The sequence below is a fragment of the Schistocerca piceifrons genome, chromosome 1 (assembly GCF_021461385.2).
Source record: "Schistocerca piceifrons isolate TAMUIC-IGC-003096 chromosome 1, iqSchPice1.1, whole genome shotgun sequence".
In the NCBI taxonomy this organism is placed as follows: domain Eukaryota; kingdom Metazoa; phylum Arthropoda; class Insecta; order Orthoptera; family Acrididae; genus Schistocerca; species Schistocerca piceifrons.
Genome location: NC_060138.1, coordinates 236,635,715 through 236,649,870, shown reverse-complemented (window position 1 = coordinate 236,649,870; position 14,156 = coordinate 236,635,715). Strand labels below are relative to the sequence as shown.

Genomic DNA, 14,156 nt, shown 5'->3' with positions numbered 1-14,156 from the left:
GGATGACCTAGAGGGAATGGTGCCAAGTCTCAAAAAACAAGCTGAGAATTTATCTTCCTCAAATCCATGAAGAAAACACTTCGTGGACACCAGAATGTGGCAAATTCCATGAAGAAAGACACCAAGCACAGTTAAAGTTACAAACACACAAAACAGAAGAAAATGCCACCAACCTCAAAAATGAAAGCAACTAATTCACGCAAAACACTAAGGGAATCAAGAGAAGGTTTCATAAAGGCATAACAAACTCTGTACAAGATTAACAATATTATGAAAAGGAAAGTTGCTACTCACCATATTGTGGAGATGCTGTGACTCAGCTCACAGCATCTCCGCTATATGGTATAGAAGGTTATTATTACCACAAAACCTATCCCAGGAACTACTACAAAATGTTTGGGAAACAATTACAACCAAATGAATCCCCTATGCTAATACTGAAAGATGGAGATGGAAGAATGGCACACAGTAATGAAGAAAATGCTGAAGTCATGACAAAAGCATTCAATAAACTTCTGAACGGAGAAGAACCATAAAGTCTGACAAATCATTGTACGCACCTCAATAAAAATTAAACATAACAGACTAGACCCTCCAACTTCACAAATAGAAAAAGCAATAAAAAGATGAAAAATATAAAGTATACTGAGATAATCAGCTTTGCTGAAATGGGGAGATATTCCAGTGACACAGTCAAGACCTCCTTACACATGCCTCTAACAAAAGTCTGGATAACTGAACAATTCCCTGAACACTGGACCATTGCAATCATTCACCAATAAGACTATACACACAAGATTTTATCTAAGATCATGTGTGGAAGAATCAATGAACAATTAGAATAAGGAGTTAGGGGAATACCAGGCAGATTTCAGATGATGGAGAAGCTGTGGAGAGAAGATCATTAGTTTAAAATTATGGCATACTACAGGAAATGCAACAACCATCTGTCAGTAACACTTGTAGACTTTAAGAAGGCATGTGGTTGTCTCTGTAGATCTTCTTAAATATTCTAAGGACTCTAAGACTTCAGCCAAGACTAATTAAACCAATATAATTTACTCTGAGCACACCAAATTAAAAGTCCAGTTTAGAGGACAAATTTCTGAACCATTCCTCATAGAAACAAGCTAAGAAATGGTGGCTACCTATCACCTTTACTATTCAACTGTGCTCTGGAATATAAATGAGAGGATGGTACAGGGATAAACCAAAGAACATAAGAATTGGAAGAGTGAAAAACGATATGTTTGAACTGCTTGGGATGTACTGATGATCAGGCTCTCCTAGCCACCAATGTTCACGAAACCCACAACAATTTAAATCGATATAAGAAATAGCACAGAAAATTGGTCTCAGAATATAGTTTAAAAAACAAAGATTATATTAACTGATCCATCACTTGCAAACAAAATTACAATAGAAGAACTGGAAATCGAAACTGTTCATAAATATAAATATTTATGTCATATCATAAAGGGAATAGGAAAGTGACAAGGCAAAAAAGAATAAAAGACCTGAACAAAGTAAATTACATAACCAGAAACACATACAACAAAAAAAAGCCTATTGACAACTGGAAAATTAAAACATTATAACAGCACAACCCGAGATAACATACGCAGCCGAAACTGTCTTCAAAAGATCCAATACAGCAGAAACTGATGGAAAGAATAATACTTAGGACATGTATAAACAAACAATATCGAGCAAATGGACATTGTGGAATAGCTTCAAATGAAACAGTATACAACAAAATAGAGTCAGTAATGAGCACGATGAGCAAGAAACGGAGGCAATTCTTTAGATAGTTGATGAGAACACCAGAAAACGGAATTAGTAAGAGAATAATATTTAAAAAATGTGGAATAGTAAGCACAACATTAAATAGATTACAGAAATTAAAAAAGTATAAGGGAACTCCAAGTTACATTGGATAGCCTAAAAAATAAACTGACAAAACCAAAATACTGCAAGACACACAAACCAGACTACAAGCAAAGATCAATGAAATGACTACAGGAAGGGTGATCTCAAATGAGGAAAGAAAAATAATTTCTGAAAGAAAGAAAAAATAATGAACAGACAGAAGAGCAGAACACCCTTTATGCAATTATAAATTATACTAATCATTTTTATAACCACTTATTACTGAACTGCATCACTGAATTGTTATTGAACTGAATTGTATAGCTAAAGAATAACGGCTCCTTGTACAAACATTTGGATATTGAATTATTTTACTGTAGTCTAAGAGAATTACAGTAGAGTGTTCTCACCTGAAGCATCTCTTTAAACTGACAATTGTAATGAGAAAACTGTTTTTACATTAACATATATATCTAAAAAGTGGTGTTACTTTAATATAAGAGAATTATAGTAGAATGTTCTCACCTGAAGCAGTTCTTTAAACTGCCTGCGCAGCTTTACCATTTCATAAAAGCGCTGCTCTTCCAATCCTCTACGACGACACCAAGTGCGAGAATTGCTCGCTCTCTCTGCTTTTACCTCCAGCCATCCACGTAAAGCATTCAGCAATGTCACAGGGTCTCCATGATCTGACTCCAGTTCTTTTCGGGATGTCTGAAAAAGATTTCATACATATTAAATAGGTTATGTACATCTTAATTTTAATGATAATATAAAAATACTAGCAATACGAAAGAAAATTAAATGACAATCACTGTTAATGTTAGCTATTCCATGATTTCTTTTATCTGAATACTTAAAAATGTTATCATATATTTGGCACAGATGGAACTCTCACACAACATGATAATGAAAATTAAATAAGAATTTAGTGAAAGCAACATATGAACTAATTAAAGATGTCAAGAGTGCATCATGTGATCAAATAGTAGATGATGAGAATAAAACCCATTGGATTAATTGGTCACTAAGGAGCCATGGTCTTGGGGTAGCGTCTTTGATTCATAATCAGAACATCTTTGGTCCTGGGTTCGAATCCTGCCGCTGCTTAAATTTTCATTAATAATCAGCATAGGCGGCCGAAGACTTCCGGCATAAGAAGTAACCCTAATTCTGCCAAGGGCCTTGTAAAAGAGGGCGGAGGAGTGGGCCGAGGTTCAGGGCACTCTCTTGTCCTAGGGGTGGGAAACTGCTCCTGAAGCCTGAAGAATCAATGAAGATCAATGGCATGAGGATGCAGAAGGCAATAGAGACCAGTGCATTAATGACACCTAATGTAATGTCTGTAATATTATACGACTGATTAACATTTTATGAATAATATTGCCATAGAGAGGCATGAGGATGCATAAGGCAACGGAAACCACAGCATTAAAAACACATAACGTGTATCAATAGGACACATGGCCTGTTATTGAAGAAGTGTCATGATGATCTCTCCTTTAGCAAAAGATTCCGGAATAGTCCCTCATTCGGATCTCTGGGAAAGGGACTGCCAAGGGGGAGGTTACCATGAGAAATAGACCGAATAATCAATGAAATAAAAACATTCTATGAATTTAGTTGATATGTCATTGCCAGGAGATCCTATGGATAGTCTGGCTGCCTGTAATCACTGTTGCTCAATTAGCACCACCCAGGAGGCACGTGTAGGGTATTTTAAGGTTAAACCTACGGACGTGAGCGAACTTCAGCTCTGGGCTTGGTATACTCAAGTGCTGAGTATTGTGCACCTGTTTGGATGAATAGTCATCATACAAGGCTTGTTGATACCCAGCTGAATACGACAATGCGCATAATATCTGGCACAATCAGATCTACTCCAGTTTATTGGCTTCCACTGTTAACCGGTATAATGCCTCCTGATCTACGCAGATGTACTGCCCTTATGAGAGAATTCCACAAGATCCCCAGGAATTCTAACCTACCCGTGCATAGCGACCTGCCACTTTTAAATCGCAAGAGACTGAAATCACGTCATCCAACTCTGCGCGATGCTGCTGACATGGTTGCTAAGAATTTCAAACCTCTTGAAGAATGGAAAGGTCGGTGGGAAGCAATGACAGATGTGCACCTGCATAACATCTTCTCAGAAACTTCCAAGTGGATTCGACTTACCACGCAAGACGTGGTCTACTCTCAACAGAATCCGTACCAGCCATGGGCGATGCAGGGATGCTCTCTTTAAGTGGAACAAGCTGCCTGATCCAGCTTGTGACTGCGGGGCTCCATACCAGACTGTTCACCACATTGTCAGTGAATGCAGGATTCGAGCCTATCACGGCGCCAAAGAGGACTTCCTGCTAGCAACTCCAGATGCAGTGCGCTGGATTGAAGGACTGGATATTCAGTTGTAAAGACATACTTAAGTTTCTTGTGCGTCAATATGTACATATGTATATGTAATATCATGATATGTCTGTATTAGCCATACGCTAAATAAAATTCTATGAATCGGGGCATGGAATGTCAGAAGCTTGGATGTGGTAGGGAAACTAGAAAATCTGAAAAGGGAAATGCAAACGCTCAATCTATATATAGTAGGGGTCAGTGAAGTGAAGTGGAAAGAAAACAAGGATTTTTGGTCAGATCAGTATAGGTTAATACCAACAGCAGCAGAAAATGGTATAACAGGAGTAGGACTCATTATGAATATGAAGGTAGGGCAGAGAGTGTGTTACTGTGAACAGTTCAGTGATAGGGTAATTCTTATCAGAATCAACAGCAAATCAACACCGATAACGATATTTTAGGTATAAATGCAGACATTGCCAGCTGAAGATGAAGAGACAGAGAAAGTGTATGAGGATACTGAAAGGCTAATACAGTATGTAAAGGGAGATGAAAATCTAATAGTCATGGGGAATTGGAGTGCTGTTGTAGGGGAAGGAGTAGGAAAAAAGGTTACAAGAGAATATGAGCTTGGGACAAGGAATGAGAGAGGAGAAAGACTAATTTAGTTCTGTAATAAACTTCAGTTAGTAATAGCGAATACTCTGTTTAGGAATCACAAGAGGAGGAGATATACTGGGAAAAGGTCGGGTGATACGGGAAGATTTGAGTTAGATTACATCATGGTCAGATAGAGATTCCCAAATGAGATACTGGACTGTAAGACATACTGAGGAGCAGATATAGACTCAGATCACAACATATTAGTGATGAAGAGTAGGCTGAAGATTAAGACATTAGTCAGGAGGAATCAATATGCAAAGAAGTGGGGTACGGAAGCACTATGGAATGATGAGATACGCTTGAAGTTCTCTAAGGCTATAGATACAGCAATAAGGAATAGTTCAGTAGGCAGTACAGTTGAAGAGGAATGGACATCCCTAAAAAGGGTGATAACAGAAGTTGGAAGGGAAACAAAGGTACAAAGAATGTAACTGCGAAGAAACCATGGGTAACAGAAGAAATACTTCAATTGATCGATGAAAGGAGGAAGTACAAAAATGTTCCAGGAGACACAGGAATGCAGAAATACGAGTTGCTGAGCAATGAAATAAATAGGAAGTGCAGGGAAGGTAAGACAAAATGGCCGCATGAAAAATGTGAAGAAATCGAAAAAGAAATGATTGTCACTAGGACTGACTCAGCATACAGAAAAGTCAAAACAATCTTCGGTGACATTAAAAGCAAGGGTGATAACATTAAGAGTGCAACACGGGAATTCCCCTGTTAAATGCAGATGAGAGAGCAGGTAGGTGGAAAGAATACACTGAAAGCCTCTATGAGGGGGAAGATTTGTGTGATGTGATAGAAGAAGAAACAGGAGTCAATTTAGAAGAGTTAAAGGACCTGGTATTAGAATCAGAATTTAAAAGAGCTTTGGAGGACTTAAGATCAAATTAGACAGAAGGGATAGATAACGTTCCATCAGAATTTGTAAAATCATTTGGAGAAGTGCAACAAAATGACTATTCCCATTGGTGTGTAGAATGTATTAATCTGGCAACATATCATCTCTTTCGAAAAAACATCATCCACACAATGACGAAGACAGCAAGAGTAGACAAGTGTGAGAATTATTGCACAATCAGCTTAACAGCTCATGCATCCAAGTTGCTGACAAGAATAATTTATGGAAGAATAGAAAAGAAAATCGAGGATGCGCTAGATGACGATCAGTTTGGCTTTAGGAAAGGTAAAGGAATGAGAGAGGCAATTCTGATGTAGCGGTTAATAATGGAAGCAAGACTAAAGAAAAATCAAGACATGTTCATAGGATTTGTCGACCTGGAAAAAGCATTTGACAATGTAAAATGGTGCAAGATGTTTGAAATTCTGAGAAAGTAGGGGTAAGCTATAGGGAGAGACAGATCATAAATAATATGTACAACAGCCAAGAGGGAATAATAAGAGTGGATGACCAAGAACAAAGTGCTTGTATTAAAAATGGTGTAAGACAAGGATGTGGTCTTTCTCCCCTACTGTTCAATCTGTACATTGAGGAAGCAATTATGGAAACAAAAGAAAGGTCAGGAGTGGAACTAAAATTCGAGATGAAAGGATGTCAGTGATACAATTTGCTGATGACACTGCTATCCTGAGTGAAAGTGAAGAAGAATTACATGATCTGCTGAACGGAGTGAATAGTCTAATGAGTACAGAGTATGGATTGAGAGTAAATTGAAGGTAATGAGAAGTAGTAGAAATATGAACAGCGAGAAACTTAATATCAGGATTGATGGTCACGAATTATATGAAGTTAAGGAATTCTGCTACCTAGACAGTAAAATAACGAGTGATGGATGGAGCAAGGATGACACCAAAAGCAGACTAGCATTGGCGAAAAGGACATTCCTGGCTAAGAGAAGTCTACTAATATCAAATATCGGCCTTAATTTGAGGAAGAAATTTCTGAGAATCTACATCTGGAGCACAGCATTGTGTGGTAGTGAAACATGGACTGTGGGAAAAGCGGAACAGAAGAGAATCGAAGCATTTGAGATGTGGTGCTACAGACTAATGTTGAAAATTAGGTGAACTGATAAGGTAAGGAATGAGGAGGTTCTGCGCAGAATCGGAGGGGAAAAGAACATGTGGACAAGGAGAAGGGACAGGATGATAGGACATCTGTTAAGACATGAGGGAATGACTTCCAAGGAACAAGAGGGAGCTGTACGGAGCAAAAGCTGTAGAGGAAGACAGAGATTGAAATACATCCAGCAGATTATTGAGGATGTAGGTTGCAAGTGCTACTCTGAGATGAAGAGGTTAGCATAGGAGAGGAATTCGTGGCAGGCCACATCAAACCATTCAACAAAAAAGGGAAATACTATTTAGAGGTTCAACAATAAATGTATGAATACACGTTGAGAAAAATCATGGATAGAAAAGATTTGCTTTAATATCCACACAGATGCTTGTGTTACTAAACAGACTACGCAAGAGTGAGAAAATGCTTTTAAAAACAGATTCTGACTTCTAGAGCATTTTTGAACAACCTGTATCATTTAAATACAGAAAAAAATCAGTCAGAAATATACAGAGAACACAGAAATGTTATTTGATGATGCCCTCAACCACAGAGAAACAGGACTCCAAAGCAAACTGGTAATTATTAATCACAATAATAATGACAAAGAATATAATGAAACCTTGTCAACAACACAGACACAAAAACTGAAATATATTACTAAAAAAGGAGAAAATGCATGTTTTGTGGGATCCATTTTGCCATATAGAATTCTTGGGCACGAAACTGTATGTTAATAATGTATGTTTGATATATTCCAATCAACTGCCTTTATTTTTGTTATTTATGTGAACAATATGTTATTGATTTCAGCATTATATAAGACTGTCCTTATTTGTTCACTGAGTCTGTAGTAACCAGGTAACACATAAAGTCAATCTAAGTAACACAAATATGGATTTTCTCATAAACATAATCGATACACAGAACAACTGATGTGAGGAGTAAAAACTAAAAGATCATAGTGGGAATGATTCAGCACTGCTCAGCATAAATATAGGCACCACTCGCTGATATATGACATGGCAGAGACCGTGCCACTTCCTACAGGAAGCCTCTAGTGGCTGTACCATGCTGATACAGTTGGTAGTTGATTTAAGTACATACGCACAGTGACACTACACTTGGCATTCTCACACACATATCCAATAGTGACCCGATATAGCACACCTCTCCCTCATGTGGAGAGGGTGTGCCCATGCAATAGAGGAGATGCCAGTGGCCTGGTAAGAGCCACATCTATTGGATGTGTAGTGGCGGCAGCTGGTGCCAATGGCAGGAGGCGGGATGATGTGCCGGTCGGGCACTGGACTATAGGGCTGGAATGCACTGAGATGCCCCACGACAGCACTGCAGCGGAGGTGCCATCACCATCTCTGTGTCACCATCAGCAGGAAGGTCCCAGTGTAGATGAGATGAGGCTGTACCCACCAGCAATGATGGCTGAGACAATGATGGTGAGAGAACTGTTGGAGGCAGCCTGACCCGAACAGCAAGCTGTGGCAATGGAGCCAAGGCCGGAGACAGATTGGCACCTGGTGCCAGGAAGCTGGAACCCCAGGGCTCTACACATAGTGGAGGCAGCCAATGGGACAGAGGCACCTTCATAGCATGCAACAACGGACTTGAGGTGGAGGTCAGTGGAGGGCTGTGGTGATGGGAGCAGCACCTGCAAACTGGTAGCTTCTGATGGTGAGTGGGAGTGAAAGTGATGAAAGCAACACATGACCAGCCCTTTGACCATATGGACTTCCCTGGTGGCAGACAACAGTGGCTGGCATGTATTTGGGCTGGTGACCAAAGTCTTGTGCCCACACTGGCGATCCTGATATGGAGCGGCCTGACGAACCCGACAGTGGCAGGTGTGGCACAGGTGGCATAATGTGGAGGAGCGTGCATGGCTGCCAGCTACAAAGCAATTCAGCTGGGCTCTGCTCTCCCATACTCATACAATGGAAAGAGCATAGTCTGGCAAACAATTCACAACAAAGTTTTTTATTTGGGACTTGAATGTACACACCAGCTGTTCCGCCTCAGCATTTGATTGAGAGTGAAATGGCACAACCATAACATGATGAATGCTGTGTTGGGAGAAAAACAATTGAAAGGTGTGAGAACTGGGGCCTATTATCAGTAACTAAGGTACAAGGAAAACCCTCAACAGAAGAAACCCTCAAAAGTGTATGAACTGTGACCTCAGCTGAAGTTGACATACACCGGAGGATGTAAGGAAACCTGGAAAATGAATCCACAGCCAGAGCCCATAGGAATTTAAGAAGAGACCCTCAAAGTCTACATGAATGTTTTACCATGGTTGGCGTGGAGCGGGCCAGTGGAACAGATATGCCCTGAGAGATGCCTGTTGTCAGGCAACTGTTCACAGGCCATGGCAGAGTGGCCAATTTCGCCATCAATTCCTGGCCAAAATACATGTCTCCTAGCTAACAGTTTAGTTTGTGAAACTGCTCAATGGTCCTGGTGGAGAAGGAGTAGAACCTCACGCGATAATATGGCAGGAATGACTACTCTGGGAGAGAGGTCCACAGGGATAACTGCGAAACACCATTGAAAACAAAGAGGTGACACCATAAGGAAAAATTGTTGTGCAGAGATTCCAAAGCCTGATGTGGCAGTTTATCAGCCCAGCCATGTTGAACAACTGAACCACCTGGCAGAGAACTGGGTTAGTGGACACGGCAGTTGCCATGCAAGAGCTCCTAACTGGGAAACCCTAAATTGCGGCCTGCATTTCAATATCAAGATGGAAGCAAAGCAATTCTTCATGATGAAAGGTGGGATCAGGACCCACAGGAAGGCAGGAGAAGCCATCAGCAATGATATGTTTAGATGTAGGTTGAAAATGGATTTTATAATTGTAGTACAACAAGAATAATGCCTATTATTGTAGGTGGTGTGCTGCCTTGTCAAGCAAGCAAGTGTGAGGGTTGAACAAGGAAACCAAGGGTTTATGATCAGTAATAAGGTGAATCTTGGGGACATGCAAAAAAACTTGAAATTTTTGGAGAGCATAGACTATGGCAAGAGCCTCTTTTTCTATTAGAGTAATGCTGCTGGGCCGGAGTGAAGAGATTTAGAGGCAAAAAGAACCTGTTGTTCACAGCTGTTGACATTTCAGTGTATTTGGACCTTGCTGAGGCCGTACTGTGAGGCATCAGTCACTAAAACTATGGGCTGGTCCAGAGAGAACATATCTAAACAAGGCACTTGCAGTAGTTTGGATTTCAACATTTGAAATACACGTTCACAATCCAGAGTCTAGCTAAAAGGTACATTCTTGTGTAACAAGAGATGCAACACGTGGGCCAATGTGGCCAACCCTAGCCGGAATTTATGAAAGTAAGCTATCTTCCCTAAGAAGGCCTGAAGCTTCTTCGTGGATGAGGGGTGACGCATAAACATAACAGGGGAGATGTGGTCTAGCAGAGCTCGAATCCGATCCTGTGAGACCCCAAACCCAAAATAAACAATAGAAGGTTGAAAAACACTGAGATTTCATGAGGTTACACTTTGAGCATGTAGACTGTAAGACAGAAAACATAGTGTGCTAATGTTTCAAGTTATCGGCCATGGTGGGGCCCGTGACAACAATATCATCCAGATAATTAATGCAACCTGGGACAGGCATAGTCACTTGCTCTAAAAATTGTCGGAAAATAGCTGCTGCACTAGTCACACCAAAAGGAAGGTGCAAATATTGATAGAGACCAAAACGAGCATTCAAAACATGAATGCGCCAAAACTCTTCATCCACAGGAACCTGCAGATACACTTCCGGCAATTCAATTTTAGAAAAGCACTGACCACCCGATATTTTTGTCAACAGTTCCTCCTGGCATGGGAGAGGATACTCATCCATGATCAACTACACATTGACAGTAGTACTGAAGTACCACAGAGGCAAAGTTTCCCTAGCGGCTTCTGAACTACAACCATCAGAGACAACCATTCAATAGCCATAGCAGGTTGCACCACCCCTAGAGATTGAAGACTGTCCAATTCTGCTTTCACCTGATCTTTCACAGTGACAAGAATAGGACACACTAGACAAAAACGAGTCATGGTCTCCAAAGAAATGACAGCAGAAAAATTCATAGCACACCATATACCTTTCGAAAACAAATCCAAAAACTCCTCACACAGTGTTTCCAATTGAGAATAGGGTACCTGATTGGACATAAGGTGAACTGTGTCAGTGATGGAAAATCTAAGCACCTGAAATGCATTGACCCTGAACAAGTTCTCAACACCGGCATCAGCGACTACCAAAAATGTAAATGGAACGTACCACTGATTTGTAAGAGGCAGATTCTGTAAAATGTCCCAACAGCACTGTGTTCTGTTTGTTATAACTGACCAGCTTAAGCAGGACTGGTGGCAATGGCTGCGAGCCTAAACTCACATAGGTTTGAGAATTCAATAACATAACTGCAGCACCCGTGTCAACCTGTAGCTGGAACATTTGGAGAAAAAACACTCTTAACTCGATAAACAACTTGGGAGAAGCCACAAGCGTTGCAGTCAAATGGTACACAAAACAGGTCCGAACGCTGTTGCAGAGGCAACAGAAAAAGCATGCGTAGTTCAGAAGAACGCGAAATCCCGAAGATTGGCTAAAATTTACAGATGCACTAAATTTGGCACGGACTGCAATGCGAGATGCCTTTAATAGGTTCCACAATGAAACATTGTCTCGAAATTTGGTAGAAAATCTGAAGAAATTCTGGTCGTATGTAAAGTACACAAGTGGCAAGACGCAGTCAATAACTTTGCTGCACAGTGCTGATGGTACTGTTACCGATGACTGTGCCGCTAAAGCGGAGTTATTGAACGCAGTTTTCCGAAATTTCTTTACCAGGGATGACGAATGGAATATTCCAGAATTTGAAACATGAACAGCTGCTAGCATGAGTTTCTTAGAAGTAGATACCTTAGGGGTTGCGAAGCAACTCAAATCGCTTGGTACGGGCAAGTCTTCAGGTCCAGATTGTATACCGATTAGGTTACTTTCAGATTACGCTGATAGGAGTAATCCATTGAACTACAGACCTATATCATTGACGTCAGTTTGCAGTAGGGTTTTGGAGCATATACTGTATTCAGACATTATGAATCACCTCGAAGAGAATGATCTATTGATACGTAATCAGCATGGTTTCAGAAAACATTGTTCTTGTGCAACGCAGCTAGCTCTTTATTCGCACGAAGTAATGGCCGCTATCGACAGGGGATCTCAAGTTGATTCCGTATTTCTAGATTTCTGGAAAGCTTTTGACACCGTTCCTCACAAGCGACTTCTAATCAAGCTGCGGGCCTATGGGGTATCATCTCAGTTGTGCGACTGGATTCGTGATTTCCTGTCAGGAAGGTCGCAGTTCGTAGTAATAGACAGCAAATCATCGAGTAAAACTTTAGTGATAGCAGGTGTTCCCCAGGGAAGTGTCCTGGGACCTCTGCTGTTCCTGATCTATATAAATGACCTGGGTGACAATCTGAGCAGTTCTCTTAGGTTGTTCGCAGATGATGCTGTAATTTACCGTCTAGTAAGGTCATCCGAAGACCACTATCAGTTGCAAAGCGATTTAGAAAAGATTGCTGTATGGTGTGGCAGGTGGCAGTTGACGCTAAATAATGAAAAGTGTGAGGTGATCCACACGAGTTCCAAAAGAAATCCATTGGAATTCGATTACTCGATAAATAGTACAATTCTCAAGGCTGTCAATTCAACTAAGTACCTGGGTGTTGAAATTACGAACAACTTCAGTTGGAAAGACCTCATAGATAATATTGTGGGGAAAGCGAGCCAAAGGTTGTGTTTCATTGGGAGGACACTTAGAAGATGCAACAAGTCCACTAAAGAGACAGCTTACCCTACACTTGTTCGTCCTGTGTTAGAATATTGCTGCGCGGTGTGGGATCCTTACCAGGTGGGATTGACGGAGGACATCGAAAGGGTGCAAAAAAGGGCAGCTCATTTTGTATTATCACGTAATAGGGGAGAGAGAGTGTGGCAGATATGATACGCGAGTTGGGATGGAAGTCATTAAAGCAAAGACGTTTTTCGTCGTGGCGAGATCTATTTACGAAATTTCAGCCACCAACTTTCTCTTCCGAATGCGAAAATATTTTGTTGAGCCCAAACTACATAGGTAGGAATGATCATCAAAATAAAATTAGAGAAATCAGAGCTCGAACAGAAAGGTTTAGGTGTTCGTTTTTACCGCATGCTGTTCGGGAGTGGAATGGTAGAGAGACAGTATGATTGTGGTTCGATGAACCCTCTGCCAAGCACTTAAATGTGAATTGCAGAGTAATCATGTAGATGTAGATGTAGATTTGAGTCTGTCACTACCAAAGCCAAAAAATGCTGTCTCAGCCTTTTTTTGTAAGCTTCCCAATTCTCAGCTGAAACATCATATGGAGGAAAAGTGGAACGATACCCTATCTGATGGAGGACGACAAAGTGGCCAATGGTGATGAAAAACTGTTCAATCATGGCAGGTAGCACAGCGTCCTTGATGATTAAACATAATGAAAGGGCACTTAAAAACTGCACACGTGTGAACCATCGTATCTTTGTTGCCAATCGTGTAGTAACCAAGTAATATGTGAAACCAAGCCAAGTCACAAAAATATGGCTTTATGAATAAACCTCTGACCAATAAGGGAAATAAGCCTTGTGTGACTCCACACGTAACAAGACAAAAGAATCATACAGAACATGCAACATGAGCGATACACAGAACAACTGATGTGAGGGGGTACAAACTAAAAGAACATAGTGAGAGTGAGTCAGCACTGCTCTGTGCGTATACACACTATGTGATCAAAAGGATCCGGACATCTGGCTGAAGATGACTTACAAGTTCGATACGATCTCCATCGGTAATGCTGGAATTCAGTATGGTGTTAGCCCACCCTTAGCCTCGATGACAGCTTCCAGTCCCGCAGGCATATATTCAATCAGGTGCTAGAAGATTTCTTGGGGAATGGCAGCCATTTCTTCACAGAGTGCTGCACTGAGGAAGGTATTGATGTCGATCAGCAAGGCCTGGCATGAAGCCAGCGTTCCAAAACATCCCAAAGGTGTTCTATAGGATTCAGGTGAAGACTCTGTGCAGGCCAGTCCATTATAGGGATGTTATTGTTGTGTAACCCCTCTGCCTGAGGCCGCACATTATCAACAGGTGCTCAATCGTGTTTAAAGATGTAATTTCCATCCCTGTATTGC

The 14,156-nt window shown here is 40.8% G+C and overlaps 1 protein-coding gene across 2 annotated transcripts in view; it reads right to left on the bottom strand.

The window, feature by feature from the left end:
• LOC124788174 (probable ATP-dependent RNA helicase DHX34) overlaps positions 1-14,156 on the bottom strand; it is a 195,445-nt gene that overhangs the window by 86,748 nt on the left and 94,541 nt on the right. For both annotated transcript variants that reach the window (XM_047255331.1, XM_047255340.1), the window contains exon 11: positions 2,395-2,583. In XM_047255331.1, coding sequence (XP_047111287.1) covers positions 2,395-2,583 — 189 coding nt within the window. The remainder of the gene's footprint in view (positions 1-2,394; positions 2,584-14,156) is intronic.